Source organism: Taeniopygia guttata, chromosome 4 (genome assembly GCF_048771995.1).
Source record: "Taeniopygia guttata chromosome 4, bTaeGut7.mat, whole genome shotgun sequence".
Lineage (NCBI taxonomy): Eukaryota > Metazoa > Chordata > Aves > Passeriformes > Estrildidae > Taeniopygia > Taeniopygia guttata.
The window spans coordinates 57763387-57789077 of record NC_133028.1 but is presented as its reverse complement, the minus strand read 5'-3'; the positions used below and the strand labels follow the sequence as shown (position 1 = coordinate 57789077).

At 40.6% G+C, this 25691-nt stretch overlaps 2 protein-coding genes across 12 annotated transcripts in view; one reads left to right on the top strand and one right to left on the bottom strand.

The window, feature by feature from the left end:
* Positions 1-9320, bottom strand: part of SMAD1 (SMAD family member 1) — a 105225-nt gene extending 95905 nt beyond the window's left edge. For both annotated transcript variants that reach the window (XM_072928695.1, XM_072928696.1), the window contains exons 1-2: positions 8944-9320; positions 4711-4794 (exon numbers count right to left, since the gene is read on the bottom strand). The gene's annotated coding sequence lies outside the window, so the exon portion shown is untranslated. The remainder of the gene's footprint in view (positions 1-4710; positions 4795-8943) is intronic.
* Positions 9321-9588: 268 nt separating this feature from the next.
* Positions 9589-25691, top strand: part of OTUD4 (OTU deubiquitinase 4) — a 28602-nt gene continuing 12499 nt past the window's right edge. For 7 of the 10 annotated variants that reach the window (XM_072928689.1, XM_072928688.1, XM_072928684.1 and 4 more), the window contains exons 1-12: positions 9594-9762; positions 12679-13167; positions 14694-14777; positions 17711-17761; positions 18058-18104; positions 19812-19884; positions 20349-20430; positions 20663-20807; positions 22757-22814; positions 23203-23320; positions 23454-23518; positions 25207-25307. In XM_072928689.1, coding sequence (XP_072784790.1) covers positions 13003-13167; positions 14694-14777; positions 17711-17761; positions 18058-18104; positions 19812-19884; positions 20349-20430; positions 20663-20807; positions 22757-22814; positions 23203-23320; positions 23454-23518; positions 25207-25307 — 989 coding nt within the window. In that variant the 5' untranslated portion in view covers positions 9594-9762; positions 12679-13002. Of the gene's footprint in view, positions 9763-12065; positions 13168-14693; positions 14778-17710; positions 17762-18057; positions 18105-19811; positions 19885-20348; positions 20431-20662; positions 20812-22756; positions 22815-23202; positions 23321-23453; positions 23519-25206; positions 25308-25691 lie in introns of those variants that run through there. The other 3 variants (XM_072928690.1, XM_072928683.1, XM_030271855.4) reach the window with 3 other exon arrangements.

Sequence of the window (25691 nt, the reverse complement as noted above, 5' to 3'; positions counted from 1 at the left end):
ACTGTTTTTTCTTACCTTGGCATTTTCTGACTAAGAATGGTAAAAAAATATTCTGCTTTGTTTGTCTTTTGTAAGTTCTGACTCAGTGGCAGGCAAGTACTACTTATGGGCCTGATGTAAAGCCTAGTGAAGTCAACTGGAATGTTTCCAATGACTTAATTAGACTTTGGATTGGGTCTGAAGTGCAGCAATTTACTCAGCTCCGGAGCATAAATTACAGACATAAAAAACAAATTATTTGTGTGTTGCAGGATTACTGACAGCAAAATGTATGATGTCAGAAAAATAATAGGCAGAGATAGCCTGCACAAGTTGGAAAAGCTTAAAATACAGCCAAAGATAGGAGAATACTCTTTGGCAGGAAGAGAGACAGTCTCAGTTCCAGTGCCAGTGGAGGAAAGTTGAGTAATTTGACAGACAATTATGTGATTAATCTAGCAGGAGAAGACACTATCTGTCTCCCTCAGTCACCACTCTGCTGCCTGAGCACTGCACTAATATCTGGATGAGATGATGCTCTGCTGGTCAGCAGGAAGGACTCTGAGTCTGTAACCCTTGGAAGCCCCTTTGGAAATGTTAAAAATTCCAGTGGCCAAGACTCAGAGCAGAAGTGAACAGTGCCAGCCAAACACATCAGCTGAGTTTGTTGCTAGAGTAAATAAGATAATGTTGGAAGAGAATGGAATGTGAATGTTACTGAACAAGTCAAGCAATCTCCACCTGAACCATTACATTTTGTTGTAGAGAAATAGCTCCCAATTATTGCTCCTCTGAAATTCCATACTGCACGTCTCGGTGAGTTAGGAATGATACAATGAGCCAGGCAGGTACTTGTTTCAGTCAAAACTTACAGAATGCCCCCTTTGACAAGGTTTGAAAACCTTGGGATGCCAGCATCTTACCTGAGCTGCCCCAGAAAAACTAACTAAAATATTTGTTACAAAGGGGTTATTTGTATGTACCTATTCTCAGGTAAGTATTTTATTTCAGCACACAAGAACCTAATCAATGAAGAGTAATTCTCCTTTGGATGAAGATTTATTATTTTGGAGTAAACTGATTATTTGTTCTGGAAAAGCCTATCCAAGAAAGAATTGTTATCCTGGAATAGCTGAATATGCAACAGCTCTGTCAATCTATCTTGGAGTATATATCTATTTATCTTCCCTTTATTAGCAAATCAGGAAAGATTTTTAGAGAGAAGAAGCATTTAGAGAGTTTTAGAGAAGCATTTACATGAAACAGTTTGTATTTTAAGAAAGTGAAAAGAAATGTGAAGAAATGGGGGCAAAATGCCTTTACATCAGTAGCTAATACTACATGGTAAGCCACATAACTGAAAGACACATAATTTGTTTTAGAAGTTGGTGTGCAAAATAAAATGGTATTTTTCAAAAGACACAAAGATGCAAGCTCAACTTTAAACTGAGGTATATATTTTCAGTCAATGGGTTTTGTCTTGCATAAATTTATATGCAAAATGTATTTTTGCAGTAGCATTTTAAAATTTCTTTTTAAGTAGTGTTTTGCCATTAAAAGTCATCTCCCTCTCCCAAAAGCAAACAAGCCCACCCACCCTGTGAATAAATAAGAAAAAAGTTTTAGCATTCCCTTTCTAGTCAGCTTTCTCCATATTTTGTCTCCATTTGTTTTCACCATTTGTTTTCAGAGTTGAAAACAGAGGATGGGCAGAGAAATTGGACAGACAAATGGAAAATAGAAGTCAAGGTTTTTGGGTTTTTTTTTTCTGTTTTTTTTTCTGTTATTACATCAGGTGACACAGTAACAAACACAGATAAGGTACTGAACAAACAAATTTTTCCTCAGATCACAACTGTGCCTTAAAGCATGGTCATTTTTTACCACTCTATCAGTCTAATAACCTATTCTCCTCACAAACCTTTCCTCATTTACTGACTCAAATTGTCATGGTCATCATAACACTTTCCAAACTGGAACAGAAAGAATGGGAAAGGAAAAAGCATAGAGAGAAGAAGGTCTTTGAATAATAGTTGGAAAGAAAAATGTGGAGTAACTGGAAATATTTGTCTTTTAAAATCATTATACAAGAAAAGATGCTTTCTGAGAATTCTTCCCTTTGTTTTTACACTGGCAGAAACTGTTGTCTTTTTCTAAAACATCATCTGTTTTCTGCTGGGCAGATCAATACAACATCACCTCACACACACCTGCTTTGCTCCAGTAAAACGTGCTCAACTTCTCCTACATATACTCTGTGTGAATTACTGTCAACAGATAATAAACTATTTGATGCAAAGAGTTTGTTTAACATTATTAAAACAATTTTGGTAGCATTCCCAGGCAGGATTTTTATACTAATTTTCCTACATAAGAATGGCAATTAAACACTATGAAAAGTGACTTCCAGTTCCCAAAGTTTTGTTTCATATGGGAGACAATATGATTTAGTGGCTAGACAAGTTTAAAGACAAGGAGCCAGAAGAGTTTAACATTTTCAGAGAGTTTGATCCGTTCACTGAATCACCTTGGGCTACACAGTTATGTTCTTTAGTGAAAACATCTGTAACACTGGTTGAAAACACCCCAAAATTCCCCCCCAAATACTCAACCTCATTCAGAAACAGATGCTTACGCCTGGTTCTGTTCTCTAAAACAAACAAATTACAAAAAAAAAAGAGCAAGACAAATATGGCACAGAACAAGACATTCCTTTAGCGACCTTACAAGTCAAGCTGAGACATAGCTGCAATGAAAGCCTTCTCAGCTGCAGTGCTGCATATCATTGAGTTAAAAGCCAGCATAAAATACACTCCGATGTCTACTTGATTATTAAATGCTTACTTTGAAACTAGAAGGCAAAATTCAGACTTCACTTATATAGCTGCAGCCTCACTGACTTCAGAAAAAACAGTAGAAGTCCATGGAGTAGCAACCTGTGAAGTCTGAACTCCATGCTTACAACAGAAACTTTAAGTCAAGGAACAGGCATTGCATTTTTTGTTGACACATGTGCTTGCTTGAAAGCACTGTGCATTTTTATGGTACTTTATCAAAGAGAAAACAGTTGTCATGGCCATTATTCTAATCTGGACACCAGCTCAGACTGGTGTCATATGAAAAACAGCAACACCACTATTACCATATAAAGCTGTACAGCAAATGGAAAAATTAAAGTGGCAGTGAAGGCACAAGAATAGAGATCAGGAACCCACCCAGGCTTCATTTCCAGATGTATCAGACACTTCCTGCATGATCATGAACATATCATCAAACTTTGTTGTTCCAGTTTCCTCATCTACAAAATGGATAGGGAAGCTCTTGTTCAAGAGGGTCTGTGCTTTGAGACTGAGATGGAAAAAAGGCTTTAAACGTCTGCAGTTAAGGAGGAACTGCACATTGTTAACTATGGCTGCCTTACTTAATTGTTTTTCTTTTCAGTTAATGCATTATTCAGTTAATTTGGCTTATCACTGAAAACATTCTGCAGTAGAGGCACACACAGTTTAAATGCCCCTAAGTGTCATTATCAGCTGAATTAATACTAACTCTTACACAAAATGCACGTGAATGTTGCACTTGAAACATGCAGAAGGCTTATATCCCACGGAAATGCAACACACCATGTGGGTAATCTACAGTTTCAAAGAGCATTACTTGCAGTCACTGACAAAACCTAGGATCATAGTGGTATTTTCAGCAAAGCAGTGTGCTGTCAGTGGCACTTCTCTGCATAATCCTAATCACAAGCAGACACTGCAATTCTGTCCCTGCACACATCAACAGGAGGACTTGACCTTGCCACAGCACAGGGAGCCACTAATGCATACAAAGAGCCTCTTGTGGCATCAAGCCAACAAGAGTGCATTTCTGTGCCTGTACTCAGCAGAACAAATGGCAGAACAACCTGGCAATCCCCTGCTGCTTTATTTACACCTCAGAGTTGTTGTACAATGGCTGGGGACAGACTGAGCTCAGAGAAATGGACATTATTTAGCCCTGTGTTCTGAAGCCGGGCTGCATCCTTCGTTTTCAGTCAAAAACCTCTTTTTCTGTTGTGGGGTGGTTCTGGTTTGTTTTGTTGGGGTTTTTTTTGTTTGTTTGTTTTTGGGTTTTTTTTTGGGGGGGAGAGGGGGAGGGAGATTGTGTTTGGGTTTTTTTGGAGTCGGACAGCATGCATGGAGCGTACTGCCTGTGTTGCACTACCAAATCACCAGCCCGAAGTCCCTGCACTTGAACGCCCGGAGCCCGGAATGCCCGGGGAGCTGCTGGCATCTAACGACCAAAAGCTGAACTACAATCCACGGCCCTCGGCCTCACCACCATAGGAAAACCACTGCCCCTAAACGCCACAGATTTTCTCTTGTTCAAAACGGCAGAGGCGAAAGAAGATTAGAGCTGGAATGCCAAAATACAAAAAAAATTCTTATTACTCAGCAAGACTGGCTTCTAAAAGTCCATCTCTTTGTATTTTTTTCTATTTACCACTAGATGTCTATTAGTAACATGACTTATTCTGATTTTATTAATAAATTTAATTTCATGCACTTGCACTTACTTTAAACACAGTTGATAGTGCTATGAATTGCTGCTCCTTCCAAAACACTTCAAAGAATAAATATTCTCCAGCAATATTAGAGATTTATATATTTGAATGGTATTTTTCCCTGCCTTGTTAAAAGACAGGCTCTTTCAATCACATACAGCCTCCATATACTTGAACAAAAGTACCTGGATTCTGGAAGATTCTGATTTTATGGCTGATTTCAATGTAAGGTAAACAAATGGTTCTTCCCTGGTAACTTCTCAGAGTCTCTAAAATAAAAAAAATTAAAATAAAATTAATCAGGTTGGTTGATTTAAAATTTAATTTTAAACATGTTTGCTTTGCAAAACAAAATAATAATACTAATACTACAGAAGTAGCATTATTAAGCAGTATGGACTTTCTGTTCAAGCTGCTGAAGGATTAATCTTGGTCTGCTGAAGTGTTGAAGCAGTTTCTGACAAGCATCTTTGTCTGCAAGCAAGGTGGCAGTATTTCCTTCATTTCTGTTCATTCAACCAGCTCACTTAAATAGATTGCCTCTGCTGATTTTTTTTTTTTTCATTATTTCCATCCATAAATAAAAAAAGAGGTGGAGATTACAGGATGGTCTCTACTAGTTCTACACACTAGAACGACTGAGAGATCAAACCAATCACATTCTCTTCCTGCAAGTATCCTTCCATGTTTTTAATAAAAGCTTTTCAATGCAAAACACCTTTAGAGAATCTCCTTAAGAAGAAGGATCAAATACATTTATCTTATTCAACTAAGAGTTTTTTTTTTTCCTCATTATTTTCTTTCAATTCTCATATTTATCCACTACGATTTTGGTATGAACAACAAGTAAAAGTGTAACAACTACCTAGGGGAAAAAAAGATAAATTAAAACAGTCCTTATCTTCCCAAATAGTGAAATGTACGTACAAATTAGGCTAAAGTCTGAAATGTCTCAGATGTATGTAACTATACCACATCCTCTTTGCTAGCAAAAAGAAATGGTAAATTATGCATGAAGACTATAATCAGCACATTTTAATGGTTACCAAACAGTAGAAAATCAGTCTTTAAGACACCATACAACTGTAATTTAATATAAATAATCATTTAAATAAAACTATTCTGTTCACTGGCTTAAGAGTAATTTTCATGATGACTGATTTAAAGCACTCCTCCAAAGTGTTACTGTTACTCATTCCACGGCACAGGAAATATTTTTTCTGCAAACACTGCTGCCAGACTCCTGGCTTTTTCTAGATGCAGTCACACAGTTACTTCTGTAAACAGGATCATGGCATTGGTTCCCTTAGATGTGTGGGAAGCTCCTGGCAGCCTCTTGCAGAAGCCACCCCTGTGGGCCTCCTCTGCCAAAACCTTGCCACACAAACCCTATACAAAGCTCTGGCAGCATAAAGAAACTGTGAAAAGAGTACTTTTTTAGCACAATGTACCTACTTGTTCACATTACCTAAAGTGATAGCCTCCTATTCACAGCCAATTGCTCATGTTCTTTCTTTACACCACAAAAAATGCTGTTCCGCCATCTTCCTTCTGTGGTGATAGTACCACCATTCATGAGTTCTGAAAGTTTAAAAGCTTCAATTTACCTCAAATACCTTCTTGCCTCAACTCTCAGCAGTTCTTGACTTTACAAATCTTCAGACCAACATCTTCAAGACAGCTGTGAAGTGTTCCCTCAAGAGTGAATGTAGTGAATGCTGTTCTCTATAATGGTTTTGATGAATGGGGAGGAGAGATCTCTGAAGGTTGCTCTTAGAATATAAGGTTTACTAGGGATGGTGAAAGGTCTTGCTTGGAGCTGCCAGACACAGCACGTGGCAAGGCCTGAGGGGATGGGGGATGGGACAGACAAGGGGTTCTAGGAGAAGGTGGAAGATCTAAGAGAGGAGAGTTCCAAGAGAGGGGAAGTTCCAAGAGGGCGTCTGGCTCCTCAGAGACCCCTTATCAGGGGGCTTCAAGGTGGGCTGGAACAAGACTTGGGCCAATGGGGTCACAGACACTTCATGTTTCAGGGGAGGGTTACAGGTGTGGGATGAACCGTACATTTTGGGGGGTTGAGATGGAACAGTCCATTTGACTTTTGGACCTATCTGTAGGTAAGGGTATTTGTCCAGCCAGTAGGGGGGTTGTTTTCATCCTGGCTGTACTATTGTAAATCTTTTGCCAGGCAATCGTATTTATCCATCCTTCTCAACAAGTGAAAGGAACAGCTTTTACCACAACATGCTTTTTTTCATTTGTGTTATACTGAACGGTAACCATTTGTCCAAAAAAAAAGAAAAAAAAAAATCCAACCAAGGAAACTAGTCTTCCCCAAATTAGAGACTGCAATGGGATATTCTGCCCAGAATCTGAAGATACACCTTTCACAGCAGCATAAATAATACTTCTGGTATAACTAAGAAGCATGACCCTCGTGTCACATGCAGCCCTTTTATCCTGTCTTTTTTGTTCTATGTGGGACAGCATAAATTAGTTGCTCCCACAGGAATTCATTCCACAAACTCAAACCAGCCCTTCTTCTGCTTGCTCTGTTGTGCTGAGATATTAAGCTGCTGCCCAAGCCATCAGCCCATCCTTTTTTTTGGGTGCTACCCACCTGAATGTTGAGCACCTTGAATCTGATGTGGCATTAAATGTTTTAAAATTCTAGCCTTGGCCAAAGCTCTCCAGAAGGGAAAATGCCACATGATTACTAAATTTTTGAGGAATAATTATTTCAAAGTCAATCAGACTACATATTTTGTAGTTCCCTGAGATGCACTGAAGGAATGCAGATCCTGGGAGTGTACAACCTTTGGCTCACACATAAAGCAGAAAGATGCAGTCAGCTATAAATAGCATGTAGGGCTAATGCAACCATTACTGTATTCTGCTGTAACTGAACCTCTATTCTGCATGAGGGACATGAAATCCAGGCCTAATCTTCATCAGCAGATTAAATCCAAGTTTGTTCACACACAGACATCCATAAATAAAATGGTATCATGGAAGAATGAAACTACAACTTTTAACAGGCTGTTCAGATTCAGCCCAGAAGGGGTTGGGACAACTCAAACCTCAATATTCTTTGTCTTAGGCTAGGACACAAATCTCATCATGGACTAGTAAGCAAATAGGCAACTTAAAATATTTTTTCTAACCAGATCACCCTCCTATTTTTTTTTTAACTGTGTTCCCTTAAGCATCAGGCTTTATCACCACTATTAATATTCATTCTAGCTAGCTTGAGGTATTTATTTATTAATGCCCCCTAAACTCCTTGGCTTGATTATGTGTTTGAGTGCTGATCAGGGAATCACAGAATCATGGAATGGTGTGGGTTGAAAGTAACCTTGAAGATCACCTACTTCCAACACCTCTGCCATGATGTCCTGGTTTTGGCTGGGATGGAGTTAATTTTTTTTTTTTTTTTAAAGTAGTTGGTACAGTGCTCTGTTTTGGATACAGTATGAGAAAAATACTCAGATGTTTTGCTTGTTGCTAAGTAGTGCTTACCCTTAGTCAAGGACTTTTCAGTGTCTCATGCTCTGCCAGCGAGGGAGGAAGTGCACGAAAAGCTGGGAGGGAGCATGGCCAGGACAGCTGACTCACAGAATCATGGAACGGTTTGGGCTGGAAGGGGTTCCAATTCCAGCACCTCTGCCACAGGCAGAGACACCTTCCACTAGATCAGGTTGCCCAGAGTCCCATCAAACATGGCCTTGAACAATTCCAGGGATGGGGCATCCACACCTTCCTCTGGGGAACTTGTGTCAGTGCCTCACCATCCCCAGAGTAAAGAATTTCTTCCCACTGTCTAATATAAACCTACCCTCTTTCAGTTTAAAGCCATGTCCCCTTGTTCTATCGCTACAGGCCCTTGTAAAAAATCCCTCTGCAGCTCTCTTGTAGCCCCTTTTAGGTACTGAATGGCTGTAGGTAAGGTCTCCCCAGCACCTTCTCCAGGCTGAAAAACTCAATCCTCTCAGCCTGTTTTCATAGGAGTGGTGCTCCAATCCTCTGAGCTCGTCCATGGTCCTCCTCTGGACTTGCTCCCACAATTTCACACCCTTTTAATGTTGGGGACCCCAAAGCTGATGCAGGACCCAGGTGGGTTCTGACCAGAGCAGAGCAGAGCAGTAGAATTCCCGCCCTTGCCCTGCTGGCCATGCTGCTTTTGACTTCCCACCCTGAAAAAGCTTTTTAGTCAGGGAAAAAAAAAATCGAATTTCAATTTGCTGCACATTTGCTCACTCTTCTCACAACCTTCCCACTACTTCTTTACAAACATCTCACACATTTCTTTATGTCTGCTAGAGCATTTCCGAGGAAGAGCAACGGAATATGAGAATACCCTCTTTGTATATGGTTACATTTCAGAAACACACACGATTACTGTGGCAGCACGCACGAACCGAGGGCGTAATTCAGCAACTTCTCCTTCTGGCAGCACAACCAGCCGTGGGATGGCCCCTCCGACCTGTGTGGCCGTGGGGTGTCCTCTCCAACCCGTGTCTCTGTGGGGTGTCCCCTCCGACCTCTGTGGCGTGATCCCTGCGGCCAGCGTGACGCGGGGTGTCCCCTGTGCTATCCCACACCTATTCCCCGGGCTGCACCTCACTAAGAAGAAAATTGCCCCGTCAGGAACACGCTTAGAAACGTTTCGCGCTGCGCCCCACAGACGGAACCGGGGCGTTCCGGCCGGGCTGCACAGCTGAGGGAACCGCTGGCACATGGCAATTCCCGCCCCTCGCTGGGACCTGCTGGGTGAGGGGAAGGAAAGGTTCCTCGGCTGTACCACTGCGGGCCTTACGGGTGAGGACGACATGAGGCCACTGCGGCTCGTCTCGGCACCATCCGGCTCCTCCGAGCCGGACCAGGGCCAGATCCCAGCGCAGCATCCCAGCGCTACATCCCGCTCGCTGCCCCGGCGCCCGGGCGCCCTCCTCAGCCTCCTCTTCCCCCGCTTCGGCGCCCCCCCGCGCGGTGAATGGTGCGAGCCGCAGGTGTGGCCGGCGGGACAAACCAACAGCGGGCGGGGGGGGGGAGCGGCGCGGCGGGAGGGCGGGACGGGACGGGACGGGGCTGGCAGCGGGTGCATCCCCGGGAGCGAAGCGGGCGGAGCGGCCGCCGCGGGAGATTGAAGTGCCGAGGCCGCGGCGGGGCGAGGAGCGTCAGGCGCTGCCGGCACTGCCAGCGTCGCCCGCGGGGAGGAGAATAGGAGGAGGGGGCCGGTAAGTGCCATGGGCCGGCGGCAGTGGGAGTGCGGCCCCGGTGGTGCCGGTGGCGGAGGGGCGGGCGGGGCATCGGCAGGGCAGCGGCTGCGGCTCCGGGAGGCCGCTCCTGCCCGGGTGCCTGTCCCCGGCCTGCCCCGCCGAGCCGCCCGTGCCCGAGCTGCGGGTGGGAGAAGGCGCGTGGCGAACCGGGAAAGGGCGCGCGAGGCCGGGGAGCACCGGGCTGCTCTCCCCAAGGTTGCTGGCCCAGGTGTTGGGACAGGCAGGCCGTGACCTGGATCACAAAGCCAATCTTGGTTTAAAGATAAAGTTAGATTTTTTTTTTTTTCCCCTGAGAAAAATTTTTTTTCAGCTTTAGTCAGCTTCCTGGGCTGATTCAGGGTAGGGGCAGTGAGAGGAGAAACTCGTGGCTGGAGCTGATGCACGTGGTATAAGTGCTGGGCGAAAGTGTTAAGCTGCCGGTTAATTAGAACATCTGCATTAACTCTAATTAGAGCATCTAGTAGGAACTGTAGTTAGAAAATCTGTAATAACTCGTGAATTATAATTTGGTCATTCTTATCTTGATGGAGCATTTATTGTAATGCTGAGGTGTTTCAGGTGCCTTTGGGTGGATGCATTTCTCCTTGAGCCTTAGCAAGTATGTGTACAGAGTAGATTTCTTCGTTGAGAACTAAACATCTTTAGAAATTGATTCATTCTTGTATAGCAGCACTTGGAAAAAACCGTGGGTCGTCATCACTTGGTCAGTTTCAGGGGCTGATTGCAGGAGGAACAGGATTTTAGAACACTGACAACTAGACAACTTTAATGCTCTAATTTGCTGTGTATTCACTTATCAGAATCACATTTACATCCTGTCACATACTGAATGGCCTGGTTGTATAGGCATTCTTGAGTCTAACAGATGTGATGAAAGGCATTGCCCTTCCCCTCACCAGCCCTTAGAATCACAATGACAAAAGGCTGAAATATATGAGAAGACAGATTTGTTAAATATTACAGCATAGTTCTGCCTCTAAACATGACAAATAGAGTGAGGAAAAAAATGGATATTCCTAAGAAACTCTGTAACTGGACACCAGTGTGATAGGTCTCAAAAGTATCTTTCCAAATTACTTTTCTCTACAGAAAGAGTAGCTCTCACATGCAGGACTGCTGCCCTGAGTTCCTTGAGTGAGTGTGATAGCTGAATCAGTGGGAGCAACTGTTTATAGTTCAGTCTTGTTAGATGAAGTTTCCCATCTTCTGGGGAGAAGCTGGAGCTTTCCCTCCAGCCCCTTGCTGGTATTTTTATCCCCTTCCTTGTCTAAAACATCGATCCCTGTGCTGCCTCACTGTGTCTTGGAGGCTTGGCTGCAGGTAGAGCTTTGCTTTCACTTCTTTCACTTTCTGTTCTCCTTGTCTACAGATACAGAGATATGAGGAACTGGCATTTGTTTCTTACTCCTTTCTGGCAAACCTGAGCTTCTGTTAGGAGAGATGGTGTGATGCTGGTGGAGCACTAGACTTGGGCTGGCTTGTAACTTGTGTTTATTTAATAAGTTACTTATTATTACCTAGGGATCTCAGGTCACCGCCCTCCCTAGGCTTACTACTATCAGCTGAAAATAAAAATGAGGGTTTCCATTCAAGTTGCCTTACAAGTTTGAAGAACATCCTTCCTTGTCACATTTTTGCATCAAAACCTCCTAAATCCCATTTACAATGCCAAGCAAAATTTAATCATGCAATTGTGATACAAATGTTTAGGCTTCGTACAACCAGGAATGGCATACAAGAAAATTAATACATTAGAAGTACTGAAAGGCTGTGGCTTTTTAAAATCCCATTTTCAATCAAACCCTCTTTTACTATCTGTTTTATTTTCATCTTCTTTCCTGCAAGTGGATGGAGTTAAAAAATAATCTTACAATCTCATCTGTTGGGGGGAAACCCCAAACCAAATAAAGCCTAACTAAACACAGATACCACACATACTGTGGATTAGGTTTCAGACAGAATCACAGAACGTTAAGGGGTTGGAATGGCCCTTAAAGATCATCTAGTCCCAGCTCCACTTTCCTGTGCAGGGACACCTCTCACTAGACCAGGTTGTCCAAGGCCTTATCCAACCTGGCCTTGAACACTTACAGGGATAGGGCATTCACAGCTTCTGTGGGCAACATACTCCAATGTCTCACCACTCTCACAGTAGAGAATTTCTTCCTAATATCTAACCTAAATTTCCACCCTGTGAGTTTGAACCTGTTCTTTCTTGTCCCATCACTACAGTTCTGAGTCCTTCTTCTGCTTCCTTTTAGGTTTTCTTCAGATATTGGAAGCTTGTTGTATGTTTTCCATGCAGCCTTCTCTTCTCCAGGCAGAACAGCCCAAACTTTCTCAGCCTATCTTTGTAGGGGAGGTGCCCCAGTCTCATTATCAACTTCGTGGCCTCCTCTGAACTTGCTCCAACAGTTCCATGTTCTTCTTGTCCTGGGAGCACCAGAGCTGGATGCTGTATTCCAGGTGGAGTCTCAGCAGAGGGGGAGAGAGCCACCCCCCCCTCCTCCCCCCTGCCTTGCCCTGCTGCCCACGCTGCTTTGGATTGAGCCCAGGTTACATATGGGTTTGTGGGCTGCGAGCGCACGCTGCCGGGTTATGCCGAGTTTTCCACCAGCCACCCCCGCGGGTGTTGGTTCTAAGAAGCAATGGAATGATCCTGACCGGGAGCAAGGCTGACAGCCCGGCCCCGGGCGCTGTGTCCGCCTCCTCCTGCTTCCTCCTCCTCCGGGACTACGGCTCCCAGCAGCGCCCGGGCTGAAAGTGAAAATAAACGCCAGGTTACGCTCCTGTTTGCGCCCTCCGCCTCTCTCCCTCCCTCCCTGCCGGCGGGCCGCACGTGTCCTTCCTTTCCCTTTTGTTTTCCGCCCGCAGGCCGGCTGTACGCCCGGGACGCGCCCGCTCCCCGCGGCACCGGGACCCGCCGGAGCTGCCCCCGGCCTCCGCAGCCGCCGGGGAGCCGCGAGTCCGCGCTGCGCAGGAAACTTTGCCGCTTCTCTCCGCGCTCCCCACATGCGAGTGGACAACGTGAAGCCGGCTGCTGCTCATCCTGCCGCTCCCGTTCCTGCTCCTGCGGCTGCAGGCGGGCCAGCGCTGCCCCCCGCTCCGGCTGCTGCACCTGTGCCCGCCCCCGGAGCTGCGCCGCGGCTTCTCCTCGCCATGTGGGACTAGGAGGGTGCGGCGGTCTCCTCGGTGAACATGGATGCGGCGGGCAGGGCCGGCGGAGGGGAGCAGAGCCACCCCGGCAGCGGCAGGGATGCCCCCGGGGACACGTCCATGGACCGCTACCTGCGATCTCAGGGCTTGTACAGGAAGAAAGTGGCCAAGGATGGCTCCTGCCTTTTCAGGGCTGTGGCCGAGCAGGTAACTGGTTACATAAACAAAGCTCCTTCTCACGAAAGCATGGGAAGCGGATCTCATTAGTGGGTGGTAATTACTGTTAAAACGCAGACAGGTATAGGTTAGGGTTGTGCAGTCATGTGCCAGTGAGAAACGTGACTTTTTAAAAATAATTTCCACCTTGCGAGGTGAGAGAAGTTAGGGGTGTTCAGCTGCCTCCTGCCACCAAGAAATCCTTATCTGTTTTGACCTTCCACCTCCTCCTCAGAGCTTTTTTCAGTGTAAGATCTCAACATCGAAATACAGCTGCTGGGTATGAGATTGTCTAGGAAAAGGAATTTAGAGCTGAAAAGACACGTTCTTAGTTTTGTTAATTAGTTGACTGTAAAATTAGAGAAAGTGAGTAATTTATTTTCTGTTCTTCCTGTTGAATTCCCCTCCCCCATTTCAGTGTTAGTGTTAAAGGAAAAAAGCGACAGCGTCATCTTGTCTTAAGTACAAGCAAACAGCAGTGGGAGCTCTGGTGCTTCTGATTGTGGGAACCCAGATTCCTGTGTTAATTGTTCACAGATCACTTAAAAAAAATTCCTTTCCCCACTGAATTGATAAGTTCAGGCAAGCAAACACTATTGATTGGAAGTGGGTGGGGTTTTTTATCTCAAGGGAATATATATATATATATAAAATATATATTGCTATTCTGGCTTTTTAATTAATACTTAGTTTCTCTCACACTTCAGTGTTCATAGAACTTTTTTCAGCTATTACATTTTTAACATCCCAATCTTATTATGGAATCATTTAGGTTGGAAATGACCTCTAAGAAAGTATGGTCTTTAATTCAGAGTTATTAAGTGTTTATCTGCAAATTTGGTCTCATTTGCGTACTCTTCATTCATAAAAACTGAATTTGGAAATGATTTATTTTAAGGGTGGTTTTTAAGGACTGCAAGAGACAGTGCAGCTTAAATTGTCTGGGACTTCTCTAGGTTGTACTGAGATAACTTGTAACATGTGATGAAAATTATAGTTTTCCAGTAGAGATTTGAATGGGAGGTAGATAGGTGTCATATTCAGGGAACTGAATTCCTGGCTTCCAAAAAAAGTGTTTGGCCAACATGCCTCTTGAGGAGAAGGTAAACATGCACTGTGAGACTTGACTGGATTTTGTTTGAATGAATGCATGTTGGTAGGTGGCTTCCTCATCCATTCCTGCTGTAACTTCCTTCAATTAACTGAAGTCCTTTACAAAGGAGGCAGTTAAAGATTAACAATAAATGCTATTCATTTTCTTTGTAAATCCTCATAAAATTGATGGTTTGAATTTAGCAAACCTGTGAATTCTGCAGTTACTTAATTTTTTATTAAGTAATTGAGGTTTGACTTGCCTGAAGATGTTGCTGCTGAATGAGTATGCATATTAAATGTTCTTAAAAATAAAGCTAGAGTATTTCCAAGCCTGTATTTAGACAGCAGTCATTAATTATTTGTGGCCTGTCATCAAAACTCCTGAGATCCAATGTCACCTTGTTCTCTTTCTCCCTTTGTAGGTGTTGCACTCTCAGTCTCGACACATTGATGTTAGGATGGCTTGTGTAGACTATCTTCGGAAAAATAGGGAGAAATTTGAAGCAGTAAGTATTTTTGTTTTCTTTGTCAGCATTTAAGAAAAGTTACTTTATTCCTTCCACTTTGGTATATTCTGCACTTCCCTATGTTTGTGGCAGTATTCATCGTAGCTAAATACCAGTTGGTGCTATTTAAGTTAATTAGCAGATATGTGGTAGTAACTCATTTTGCAAAGCATGGAGAGGCTTGTCTACTTCTTGGACTGATGTGGTGTGGGAGAAGTTTTTAATGCTCATGAAGAAAGAAAAGCAAACTTAATCTTCAATAGTCTATAGTGAAGCTACTATAATCAGGATTTTAGTTTAGTGTAATGCCTACTTTTATTAAAGTCATAAAATATTCTTGCTGTGCTAATTAATTGCTTTTCCAGTGTATAAGGGATTTAACTGAGATTAGTGAATTTTTTTTCAGGGTCTGCAGTTTATTATGCATTGGCACTGTAGGGTTTTTTTTCCCTGAACATCTGTAACTAAGCTTTTCATCAACCATGGATGCAAAATATTTTGATATTCATTAGTTGGTCAATGCTGTTGGTGTTAACATTACAGATTCCTTTTTTTCCTTCCTTTTAAAAGCACATTGATCAATAATGGTGCTTCTGTTTGTATGGGTTCTAGTGTATATACTGTTACCTGATTTCCAGGACAGAAATAGTTGAGACAGGGGAGTCTCAAGGGAGAGTGAGTATGGGAGGATTTGTTACTAGAAGATTATTACACTTTTTATCTGTTCTAAATTTACCCACACCCAAAATACAAAGACTGTTTTATGTATGCACTGGCATAGGGAAGAGAAGGACAGTAGGAATAAAGGTGTGTCTTTGTGCTGTAATTTCTGACATAGTACCCTCAGCTCTAATGTGAGTGGTCACATAAAGGTGGAAGTTATCAGGAATTAGTGATACAAAATACAGCAGATCTCTCTGGGACAGTGCTGCTCTGACTTGACTCCTTCTGGTTGTTTCTAACTCTTGGATGTCTCTCTTCTTACTTCATTTTTTCACTGCTGACATTTTAATCCCTTTCTAGAATTACCTTGCTCATTCCAATATCTGCTTCTCTACTTCTGTACTCTTGTTCCATTGTGTAGTGTTGTGAAATTCCATGTCCTTTTTTACTCTTAAGTGTGTGTTTTCCCCCATATTGTTATTTCCCATCACTGCTTTGTTAGCCCTAGCTGGTTTTAGTATTGTTTTAGTATTGTTTTGGTCTCTCTCATCCAAACTCCTGGTCTCAGTGTTCTTTTTTCCCCCTCAGACATTATCCCAAGGCATGACCTGTCCTCTGTCAATCTTTGCTTTCCTTCTGAAAAGTCTCCTTTTTAAAAGTTTCTTGTGAGAGTAGGTGTTTCATATTTGTTCCCATTTCCAATGTTCTTCCTCCCACGGACACCTCGCTTCAGCTCTGCTGATCTCCTTTGCTGCCTCTGTCTCTCACTCTGCTTTGTGTTTTCTGTCTGGAATACACCACTGTTATCTCTCTTTAAAAAACCCAAACAGCATAAACAACAAATGCCTCTTCCCCTAATCTCCTGGTTCAGCTGTTCAGTTTTTGCCTCCTCAGTTGTTATGCTCTATTGACATGGTGGTGCTTCCTGAAGTTCCTCTTCTCTCTGTTGTTATAATTTCAGCTTAAATTTGTGTCTTTCCACTGATACTGTTATAACCAAGATTTCAGGAGTGTAGCCACCATCTTTATTTCCATCTCAGCCTTTCTTGCAGTGTTTCCTTGAATTGCTGCTGTGTTATGTGCATTCTCTAACTCTTCAGTTTCCTATGAGAACTTCCTAGTGTCCTTCCTTTCTTCCTCTGTGCACTATTTTCATGTCATTTAATTTTGACACAAAAAGTAACTACTGTCTATGATCATGTTTGGCTGATCCACCTTTTTTAACTTCACACCCAATTGCTTCTATCTGAATTAAAAATGTGGGCCAGGCTAGTTAGTTGTTCTCACTTCCAAATGGCTGAAGCAGAACTTTTAATCTCATTACTCCACTCAGTTCTCCTTATTATCTTGTTTCTTAATCACTGTGGGTAAAGAGGCCATCCAGCTTGTAGCTCAAATTCATAAAGGGATTTCCTTCTTGATTTTCACCTCTGTGGATCTTTATTTCAGGTAAATCAAGCAGATAGGCTGCTTTTAAAAATTGCTCTTTAGTCACTTTCTGTGACCTGTGTGGCTGAAACACTTTGAAGTTAAGATGTCTCAACTACTGCAGCATCTTTCTGTGCTCTTGGCAAATGTGAATTTGGCCTCCTCATGCATGTTAGGGAGTGCAGTTGAAGGATCATTTTCTTGGGCTGGCATTTGAAGTGTCGCCTGATTGTTTGTATCATTTGCTGAAAGTAAAAGCAGTTTGAGGTGATACAAAACAGAGGAAAAAGTGCTGAATGAGTTGCCTGTACTAGATCTTACCACTGCTTCCATACTACGGAAATGGGACTCCTGTTTCTGATTGTCCATTGTTGTTTATTTAACAAGATGTTTGAATCCAAGTCCACAATTCTCTCTTCAGTGATGCTCTGCATGCCTTAGATGAATTGCCCATAAACATCTACATCACATCATCTTTGCTTTCTTCCAGCTTCCCCATTTGTCTGCTGAGTTTCTTTTTTGGGGGTTTTGTTTGGTTTATTTTACTTGTGTGAAATAAATTTGGTTTATTTTATTTGTGTGAAATGATTTTGAAAGCTGTTTATGTGATTATTTTCTGCAAGGCAAACCTGTGTGTTTGGCTGTTCATTCCTTCATGTCGACACCACTTTATATTTAGGTTGTAAGCTTTGTGAGGGCAGGGGAAACTTCCATTTCCAGCCAGTGGTACGTTCCCATTGGTACAGTGGGTCACAGGTTGGGGATTCTATATGCTGCACTATTAAAAATTACTAATTACTGCTGGTTTGTTTTTTTTTTTTTTTATTTTTTTTTTAATACAGTTCATAGAGGGGCCATTTGAAGATTATTTAAAAAGTTTGGAAAATCCACAGGTATGTTAGACCTGATTTATAATAGAAAGCTTGTGTTGAAGTTGATGGCTAATTGGAATTTTTTTTTCCTCTGAAGTGTTTTTGATTGAGCTTAGGTCTTTGAATTACACAAATTTTATGTACGTACTCTCTACTGTAAAATTATTTGGGGATTGTGTTTTTATGTCTTGTTGAACTCCAGAGTCAGTGTTCATATATTTATTTTCAACAATGCTTTATTGCATCTCTTGATATGCTTATGGGGAGGTATAATTGTATATTTGTTTGAACTTAGTTTTCTTTTGTTTTCAATACAGGAATGGGTTGGACAAGTAGAAATAAGTGCCCTTTCTCTTATGTACAAGTAAGAAAACCTTTCAATATGTTTTACTGAGATAATTCCTGTTGTTTTGTTAGTAAATCAGTTCAAACAGCAAAGATAACTATGTTGTACCATACCATAGTCCTCTAAAATTATAAATATATTTGAAAATTGCATCTGTCAAGGGATTACATAAAATAGAAAAGTGAGTTTGCAATAATGTCATGTATCTCAGTTGCACAGGCAGTTGTGGGTAATCTCATACAGTTTGTATTTTGTTAATTTTAGTATCTTAGTTTTTCTGTTGAAATTGCTTTTCTTCCTGTTACTCACCAAGGCTTTAGTACTAACCCTATTGCTCGTATGAGAGCTGTACCCATTTCCTAGATACTAAATCTTTCTTCACAAAGTAGTGAGAAACAATGTGCTGAATATTTATAACTGCTTTCTAATTATTGTACAAGGGAGTGAGTAATCCACAGCATCTTCACTGTCTGCTGTTTATAAACTCATTGAAGATTCAGAATTTCAAAATGTTTACTGTAAATTGATGGCTTTGTCTATTGATGAGACAGCTGATTAGAGGAAAGAATCAAACCAGTTCAATATTACCTTTGGGCACTTTGAGTGCTGTGTGTGGGAAATTGTATGGAATTCTATCTTTGCATTTTGTGAGGTGAATGGCCAGCTCAGAGTTGCGTGTCCTGCATGGATGGGAGAGGACTGAGCTGAAAGTCAGAGCAAAGCTTGGCTCAAGAGGCTTAGTGAGACGGTCTGGTGGTTACACTGAGCCAGGTTGTAGGGGAATATAACTCAATTTATGTCACAAGAATTGGATGCCTAATCACATCAGAAACTGGATGGTCATGATCTGTTATATTTCTGGCCATGAAAAATGTATTCTCATAAACAGGAGTAGTTTATTTTGCAGTTGTGCCACACTGATAAATGAATAGAGAGAAATCCTGGTTAATAACAGTGGGTTTTTAAAATATCCATTGAAAGCATCAGGAGGGTTTTGTGGCACAGGTGCAACTCCTAAGTAGTATTTCACTGCAGAGGTGAACACACAAGAGTAGTTATTGCTGTGCTGGTTTTGGGAAGACAGGCTTCTATTGAAAAGGCAATTTAGAGTCTCAGGGAAAGCAGGAATGGTGGTGGAGTTAAGGGGAAAGAGTTGCTTCCTCTCCTGCGTGCTGGCACACTTAAGGGAAGTAAGAATTTCCTGTTCTGTTCCAGTAAGTGACTTCCAGACCTTTCAGGCATAGGATAGAAATTCAGTACAAATAGGTTTGCTTTCCCTTTCACTCCTCAGACCTCTCACAAATACAGGTTAGTTATCTCGTAAAATTTTCTTTGCTCCCTGAGTGTATGAGTCTTCTTTTCCTCTCAGAATTGCTTTTTCTGAGTAGTTGTAAAAAGTTGTTGATTTTTTTTAATCCCGAAACTGTGAATATACTAAATTGTTCTGTAAGACTGATAACATTTTTGCCTATGTGAGAAAGAAGTAAGGAGGTGACAGGTTGTTAAGCAAAGAACTCTAAGAGAGCATTATCGATGAAAGGGAGAGAGAAAAAATATTTAAGCTTAAAATCATGATAGAGATTGATTATAGCAGAGAAACCTGTGTTTTCAGAGGTGTTTCCTGTGGTTATGTATCTGCCTTGAATTTGACTTCAATGTTCAAATTGTTATTGATACTACTTTTAAAATAAATTCTTAACTGCTGCTTTTTTTTTTTTTTTTCAGGAAAGATTTCATAATATACCAGGAGCCAAATGCTTCTCCTTCACGTGTAACTGAAAATGGCTTTTCTGATAAGGTAAAAAAAGAAAAATCATGGCTATTGTGACAGGCTGAAGTAAGACTACTTTATAAACAGAAGTAGTTGCATGTGACTTTTGTTATTCAACACAACGCAAAGTTCTGAGAATTCAGTTTTAGCAGTTTATTTTGTGCACGTTTAAGGCAGTTGTGCTGTTAATACATGTAACACTTCTTTTTAAATAGATAGGATGTATTTAGGGTGTGACATATCTTCCTACTAATACAAAATTCTGAGAACACCAATTTTCAGTCAGTAATCTTTCTCTTAATTTTTTCTTTGCTTTTGTTCAAGTTCTGTTTGGTTTAAAGCACATCCCCCAAACATTTTGATTGTTTTAGTGATACATTGAGATCCTGAGAGACAACAAAGCACATGGTGCCATAAATTGAATTTAAAGGTAGTGCTTATGAAAAAGTGAGATGCAAAAGCCTAAAATATCCATGTGATTTTTTTAATAGGTGTTGCTGTGCTTCTCGAATGGAAACCACTATGATATTGTGTATCCCGTAGAGTATGCAGAGAAGGCTGCTCTGTGTCAGTGTAAGTATTAAGCTGTTAGTTAGAAACATATTTTTACCAAAAATCTTAAAGCTCTCATTGTTAGGTTTCGGGAAAAGGCTCTGTATGGAAGTTTATTATAGTTATTTTCAGTAGCTTTGTTTTCAGTTGGGAGTTGTCAGTGACTGTATGATTGCTGTCTGAAATAGTGGAATAAAAAGTGATTTAGCTGGTACTTGATTTTGCTCTTCTGCTTTCTCCTCCTCTTCCTCAGCTCTGCTGTATGAGTTGCTCTATGAGAAAGTGTTTAATATGGATTTAAAGAAAATCATGACAGAACTTAGTGCTGTTGGTGTGACAGAAGAAAGTAATGGGAGCAGTGAAGTGTCTGCTTCTGATTCGGAAGATGACAACTACAGGTAAATGAAATTGAAAAGTTGCCTGTGAGCACATGTTAAATGAATTTTCTGAATTTCTGGTGGATAGTGGAATCCAATAGTTAGGGTTGAAAACATTTAAAAATTACTAAGGAAAGAAGCACAAAGAGGTAGGGTTAGAAGTGTGAAAGAATGCAATATGTAATCTTCGCTTACCTAAGGACAGGCTTATGGCCTTCCTCTGTTCTTCCTGCAATCTAGCTTTGAGTCTCTTTACATAATGGATTATTGCCATTGCAACATGTGCCTCTTCCTGTTTAGAGTGGGAGAATTGTCAGTGTGCCAGTCTCCGTGAGAATGACTTGGCTTACTCTGCAGCTGAGTAGAGTTACAGGGATCTGATCCAACTTGTGTGGCTTCCACCTCTGGAGGCTGGAATACCTGCTTGAGGTGAAGCTGATGGAGACATATAGATACAGCTTGCTCCATTTTGATCTGGATCATAAGGAAGTGGAGTTTATATTCTTTTTGCTGGATGCTGTAGCAAGCTTTGAGATTTTGACCTAACTCCTTTTGCACATTCAATCATTCACAGTGCCATTTTTGCACTTGCATATTGGCAGTTTTTCTTCTGTTTAATAAGGTTCTTGATTCTGGCTTGTATGAAATTCCACAGAAACTGTGGAGATGATGCTGCATCAGTGGATCATGTCCCCACCTCCCACTGATTGTTACAGTCCTTCCCTAGGGCTCTGCTGTCTGGCATGTGACAGAAGTTCTTTGAGCTGTTGGGAGCTGGTTTCTCCCACAGGTTGAAAACAACAGAAAGGAAGATAATGGAAATCATCACAGGGAAAAAAAAAAAGTTCTGGGAAAGGGATTAGCTTATTTTTGTGTTTGGAAAAAAAATACTAGGGAACGTTGCCAATTAAAATACGAAGTATTTCTGCCTGAGGAAACAATTATTATAGTTAAATGTCAGCTAATGGAAATCTTTATTCCTTTCTGTTCTTGGAGCTTTCCTGGGATTCAAATGCAGTAGCTGTACCCTGTATCTTTGGAATTCCTAAGAAAATATCCTGCAAACCTCCTTAGCACCGTTGGAAATAAGATCATATGCTCACTGGAGACTGTGGAACTCAATGTTTTTGATTTAAACCTTATGTCCTATAATGCAGGGGCTGGCGTGTGTGTATATGACTCTTGACCCAGTTAACACAAATTACAGACACTTAGCTGAGTTATATGAAGTCCTAAATATTTTGCTTGTTGAAAACAAGCTTGTTTTGTTGAAGTTGACTTCAGCATATTTCATAAGCTAGTTTTCCAGAAGATTCTTTTCATTTTATAAACATAAACGTTTTGATTATGTCGTTAATAAGTGCAATAGTTTTGGGAGAAGTTAATGCTGACAGTTGCCTACAGCTGTTGTAGGAAAAATACTTGGAACTTCCTCTGTGGAAAGTTTTTTTCTGGTGATGTCAGGTGTAGAAAATAAGAGTAAATTAGAATGCCTGATGGAAGTTAACTAACAGAGTAGGTTTTGGTTTTGAAGTTTTCTTAATGTCTACTTTTGCAAGGTTTTCCTCATGTAGTTGCAAAAATTTTAAGAGGACTTCTGTTTCCCTGGTCTTCCACCCCTTGCTTTTTTTTTTTTGTTTGTTTGTTTTTTGTTTGGTTTTTTTTTGTTTGTTTGTTTTTTTTTCCCTAAATGACAGAAAAGCACACATAAGATAGACTTCCTAAAACTTGTACTTAAACCCAAAATCTTATTTCTTTATCAAAGAAAGTTAAAAGTACGGTTTCTATTTTAGACAGATTTTTCACTTCAAGAGATGAAGATAGTCTGTGATATGGTTATTGTCAGGAAAATATATAGGGAATGGTAGAAGCACTATTTTTATCCCCTTTAGATGTGTCTTACCTGATTTCAAGCCTCAGTAATGCTGTAATTCATTATGAAAACATAACTTGCTTCTGTCCTATTACAGAAGTAAAGCTACAACAGTTAGCGATATGAATGGAATGAAGTCTCTTTCTGGCAACAAGGTATTTATCTGTTGAGATTTATTTTCTTTCTAATAACTTGTACTGAGCTATATTTTTAGTATTTAATGTTCATGAGAGACTCTTGAGTTACTAGCTTTCCTAACATGTAATATTCTAAACACAACATGTTTCTTTGAAAGTAATGTATATTTTTGATGCACTCAGAGGTAGGTGGGTAAGTGTCCTTTTTAGTGCTGCTTCGTTCTTAGATTTGTTCTGGCATAGTTAAAAGAACACAATTTAATTATTATTTTCAAAGCTCTTTATGCTCTATGTATTTTCAGCATTTCGGTGTTTCAGTGCAAGGCTTGAGCACTGTGATTGAAGTATGCAAAGCTGGATATGTGTGTGCAGTTGACCATTTAGCACTTTGTTCTGTTCCATGCAGCACCTTGAGAGCAATGGGAATCCCACCTCACTGGTGTTGCCTAAAAAGGTTCTGAAATCGCTTGATCCTTTGGTTTACAGAAACATTGAATACGATGTTTGGCTCCGATCCAAATGGGGTGAGTAACAGAAGACTTTTGCAGAGTTGCAGCTTTTGCAAGCTGTGTGAAGTGAAGCCCTCCTGAAGAACTGATGCAAGAGGCAGTTTGGTATATTTAAATTGACAGCATATTACTGCTTCTGTATTTACAGATCAGCAAAAACAAGATTTTTCTATTGCTGCTGGCATGCAATACTCCATTGGAGATAAATGTAAAGTAAGTAATATTGAATTGTAGTTTATAGACACATTAACATTTTGCTCAAGATGTCCATTTTCCCACTTTGGCAACTATTTTGATATTGCTACTTTATAAATACTCTTGGGTTGTATCTTCAGCTGAGAAGACACATTTAATTGTTGGCAGTGTTCATGACTTACAGCATAACATACAACTGATAGGTGCAATTTTGCACCATTAAAAAACCACAAGGTTAACTCCAAGAGTATATGTAATAAGATGATTGGGAGCTTCAACATTAAGCATGGAACTGTATATCCATGCGTTTATATTTGACACTGGAGATAGTGATTAATCTTTGTACATTGGCTTTGATAAAATCTCAGTACTTCCAAGTAATAAAGTACAGCTTGCTTTAGTTACTGAAGATCCGTGCAGCTGGGCTTGCTTTAGTTACTGCAGTTGGGCTGTTCTTCCTCTCAGGGTGTTGGTTACACAATTGGTCTTCAAATTCTATAAAGATTTGTATTAAGTGTTGCTGCTTAAGAAGAACCAAGGTTTGCCATTAAATTCTCAATTTGTAGATTACTCTCCTTAAGTGTGTTAGTTAAACTGGTGGTACTCTGCTAAATGTGTTTCTTTATAGGACATTTGACCATCTATTAAAGTTATTAATGACAAAATATTCAGTTGGGGTAATCATGTAGCACAGAGGCTCTTTCAGTTTGTACTTCTTTATTTGTGTAATGGAATCAACCATGGTGACTAAACTGCAGGGAAAACACATCTCCAAACCAAAAAAAAAACCCCAGCCACAAAATACTCCACAAAGCCACAAGCCCTCAACCCCCCAGGCCTCAAACGAAACCAGCCTAATGCCGAATTGATTATTTATTGTTTAATAGTACAGCCTTAAAATGTACATTTAAGACCCTAAGGTTGTCTTGCTTAGTATTTATTTACAGATAGTATTAGGAGGAGACACTCTGGTAATTAATATATTTTCTCTGTCAAATTTTCTATGTATGTGACAAGACAGTAAATATATAGTATAAAAACATGGGAGCAAAACATGAAGTGAATAGTGAAAGTTAGAGTTGATGAAATTAATACAACTGTAAAGTCAAATACTGTAGTGAAACATGAAGAAATTTATTTTGTATTCAGCAGAAGAATTTTACGAACACAGAATGTCAGTCAGACAGCTAACACTATGATCATGTCTAAAGAACTTTTTTTTGATCTTAAAAAAACCTTCTGAAGAATAACTCGTGAGGTAATTGGTTTTCATTATGTTCCTCATTAGACTACGTTTCACTGAAGTGAGGTGGATTTTAATAGGCAAAAGCTTTGAGTTCTATTCTGAGAGAGTGTTTTCAGTAAAGCCGAAAAGCCTGGCTGCACTGATTGCTTTTAACTTTCTCATGTGGTTTTGAAAAGCATATATTTCATTAAGTAGGGTTCCTCAACAAGTTGTTTGTTTGTGGTCTGTTTGTTTAGTGTTGCGTGTGTGTTTGTTTTAGTAGTATTTTTATTTCTTTTTGAAGAAGCAATAGGGATTGAAGATTGGCTTTTGATTCATTTACTGAATTGTGATGTGTATTTCTCAGGTCTTCTATTGCCCAGAGGCAAAGTTTTGTTTCTCATTGTTGATATTTTAAAGAATTAGTTCCTCTCACAGTCATCTTTGGAGCTAATCCACTTTTTTTTCTTGTTCTTTACAGGTGCGCTTAGACCATAATGGGAAATTTTATAATGCCCATATTCAAGAAGTTTTTTCAGAGAATGGGCCAGTTGTTGTATTTGTAGAAGAGCTTGGAGCAAAGTGAGTGCTTAATCTCTTTTGGAAAGGAGCACCAAACTGAACAAAGCATTACTTTGGTTCAGAGTTAACTTCAGCCCCTGAAATGCATCTGTTTCTTTACGTAGAGCAGTACTACCACAAATTTGTTAAGAAAGCAGCATACTATTAAAAAAAGGAAAAATTTATTATCATTTCATACTTCTTTCTGTAATGCCAAGTAGTCTGGCTATTACTTGCAGAGTAGAACAGTAGTTCCATAAATAGTATTTTAATTTTTGTGCACAAGAGTCATTCCTAAACAGATTGACGCCAGGCTAATAAGGTGTTGCTTGTTATTAATAATTAGATGCTAGATTTGTGACAAGCTTTTTGTATTGACAGGTCTATTAAAGCACTGAGTTCCTC